Source organism: Nicotiana sylvestris, chromosome 2 (genome assembly GCF_000393655.2).
Source record: "Nicotiana sylvestris chromosome 2, ASM39365v2, whole genome shotgun sequence".
NCBI classification, from domain to species: Eukaryota; Viridiplantae; Streptophyta; class Magnoliopsida; order Solanales; family Solanaceae; genus Nicotiana; species Nicotiana sylvestris.
The window spans coordinates 30,028,394-30,030,852 of NC_091058.1; the positions used below are offsets into that span (position 1 = coordinate 30,028,394).

Sequence of the window (2,459 nt, forward strand, 5' to 3'; positions counted from 1 at the left end):
AACTGACTATCTTTCAGAGTCTGAAGAACGACCCAAAGATGTTGCTCATGCTCTTCTCGAATGCGGGTGTAGATCAAAATATCATCAATAAAAACAATCACAAAGGAATCTAGGTAAGTCTTGAACACCCGGTTCATCAAATCCATAAATGTTGCTGGGCAATTTGTCAAGCTAAATGACATCACTAGGAAGTCATAATGCCCATACCAAGTCCGAAAAGTTATCTTAGGGACATCAGATGCCCTAATCCTCAACTGATGGTAGCTAGACCTCAAATAGATCTTTGAAAACACCTTGGCACCCTGAAGCTGATCAAATAAGTCATCAATCCTTGGCAGTGGATACTTGTTTTTGATGGTGACTTTGTTCAACTACAGATAGTCTATGCACATCCTCATCGATTAATCCTTCTTCTTTACAAACAACACTGACGCACCCTAGGGCGAGACCTAGGTCTAATAAAGCCCTTATTAAGAAAATCTTGCAACTGCTCCTTCAACTCTTTCAACTTTGGCGGGGCCATGCGATATGGCGGAATAGAAATTGGCTGAGTGCCCGGAACCAAATCAATACAAAAGTTAATATCCCCGTCGGGTGGCATCCCTGGCAGGTCTACAGGAAAAAACTCTGGAAACTTCAGAACAACTGGTACCGAATCCATGGAAGGAACCTTCGCACTAGAATCAAGAGCATAAACCAAATAAGTAAAACACCCCTTCTCAACCATACGTCGAGCCTTCATATAAGAAATAACCCTACTGGTAGAATGACCAGGAGTCCCTCTCCACTCTAATCGAGGAAACCCTGGCAAGGCTAAGGTCACGTTCTTGGCGTGACAATCCAATACAGCATTATAAGCTGATAGCCAATCCATTCCCAAAATGACATCAAAATCGACCATATCAAGAAGTGGGAGATCTACGCTAATTTTACGAACCCCAATAATAACCACACATGAGCGATAGACATGATCTACAACAATAGAATCCCCCACAGGTGTGGATACATACACGGGAGCACTCAAAGAATCATGAGGCACAACCAAATATGAAGCAAAGTAAGATGATACATAAGAGTATGTAGACCCTGGATCAAATAGAATTGAAGCATCTCTACTGCAAACTGAAATAGTACCTGTGATAACAGCATCAGATGACTCAGCCTCAGGCCTGGCCGGGAAAGCATAACATCGGGACTGGGCCCCACAACTCTGAACCATATCTCTGGGACGGCCTCCTGCTGGTTGGCCTCCATCTCTAGTGGCCTGACCTCTACCTATGGATCCGTGACCCCCTACCTCTAGCTGGCTGAGCAGGCGGTGCAACAACTGGTGTCAGAACCATAGGACGAGAACCCTGATGATGTGGCTGAACACCCAATAATCTCGGACAGGTCCTTCGAATATGCCCATACTCACCACACTCAAAACATCCATCCTGATACTGCGGCTGCGGAAATTGGGACTGACCCTGATGAGCTGACTGACCGCAATAATAACTCTAAAGAGGAGGTATTCTGATAGGAGATGGTAGTACACTATAAGATGGCTGCCCTGAAGGAGGTACAGAAGGACCGTGACTCCCTGAAGCTCCATGGGATGTCTGAAGTGCTGAATGAAATGGCCTGGGAGGATGGCCCCTACCAAAAGTACCTCGACCTCCAGATGAGGCCCTATTGAATCCACCGGAGTGACGCGGCCTCTTGTCAGACCCCTGACCACTCCTCTGAGATAGAACCATCTCAACTCGTCTAGCCACATTAGCAGCATCCTGGAAAGAAATCTCACTCCCTATCTCCTTAGCCATCTGCAATCTGATAGGTTGAGCAAGTCCCTCAATAAAAAACCTCACCCTCTCTCTCTCTCTCTCTCGGTAGGAAGTATAAGAAGAGCATGACATGCCAAATCAATAAAGTGGGTCTCGTACTAAGTGACGGACATACTGCCCTACTGGAGACGCTCAAACTGCCTGCGATAATCCTTTCTCAGTGTAGCAGGAAGGAACTTCTCGAGAAATAACTGAGAGAACTGGTCCCAAGTCAAAGCAGGCGACCCAACTGGTCTAGTCAACACAAAATCATTCCACTGTCTCTTGGCGGAACATGACAGATGAAATGCAGCAAAGTCGACCCCATTGTCTCCACTATCCCCATGTTCCGTAACACCTCATGACAACTGTCCAGATAGTCCTGGGTATCCTTTGAAGATGTACCGCCATAGTGAACTGGGAAAATCTTGGTAAACCTATCCAATCTCCACAAAGCCTCATAAGACATAGCTGGCCCATCACCGGTCTGTATTGCAACACTCGGCGGAACTACCCCAATGGGTTGAGCTGCTGGAGTCTGAAACTGAGGATCCATCTGCTTCGGAATATGGGTAGCAAGAGTCTGTGCTCCTCCCATAGCTTGAGAGATGGCTGGTGCTACATGGAATGTGCCGGCCTGTGTCAGACTCTCCA

The 2,459-nt window shown here is 46.6% G+C and overlaps 1 protein-coding gene across 1 annotated transcript; it reads right to left on the reverse strand.

The window, feature by feature from the left end:
- Positions 1 to 415: 415 nt before the first annotated feature.
- LOC138884112 (uncharacterized) lies at positions 416 to 1,219 on the reverse strand. The gene is made up of 2 exons (XM_070164907.1): positions 1,135 to 1,219; positions 416 to 972 (listed from the first exon to the last, which is right to left on the reverse strand). Exons 1-2 carry the CDS (start codon positions 1,217 to 1,219, stop codon positions 416 to 418), a joined length of 642 nt encoding a protein of 213 aa, XP_070021008.1.
- Positions 1,220 to 2,459: the final 1,240 nt, after the last annotated feature.

What these genes read in the sequence shown, in the direction of transcription:
- LOC138884112 (XM_070164907.1), bottom strand. Translation starts at nt 1,219, where the DNA reads ATGGTTCAGAGTTGTGGGGCCCAGTCCCGATGTTATGCTTTCCCGGCC. An exon ending in ATCTGATGCTGTTATCACAG is followed by an intron (nt 973 to 1,134) that starts GTACTATTTCAG and finishes CTATTGTTGTAG; the next exon opens with ATCATGTCTATCGCTCATGT.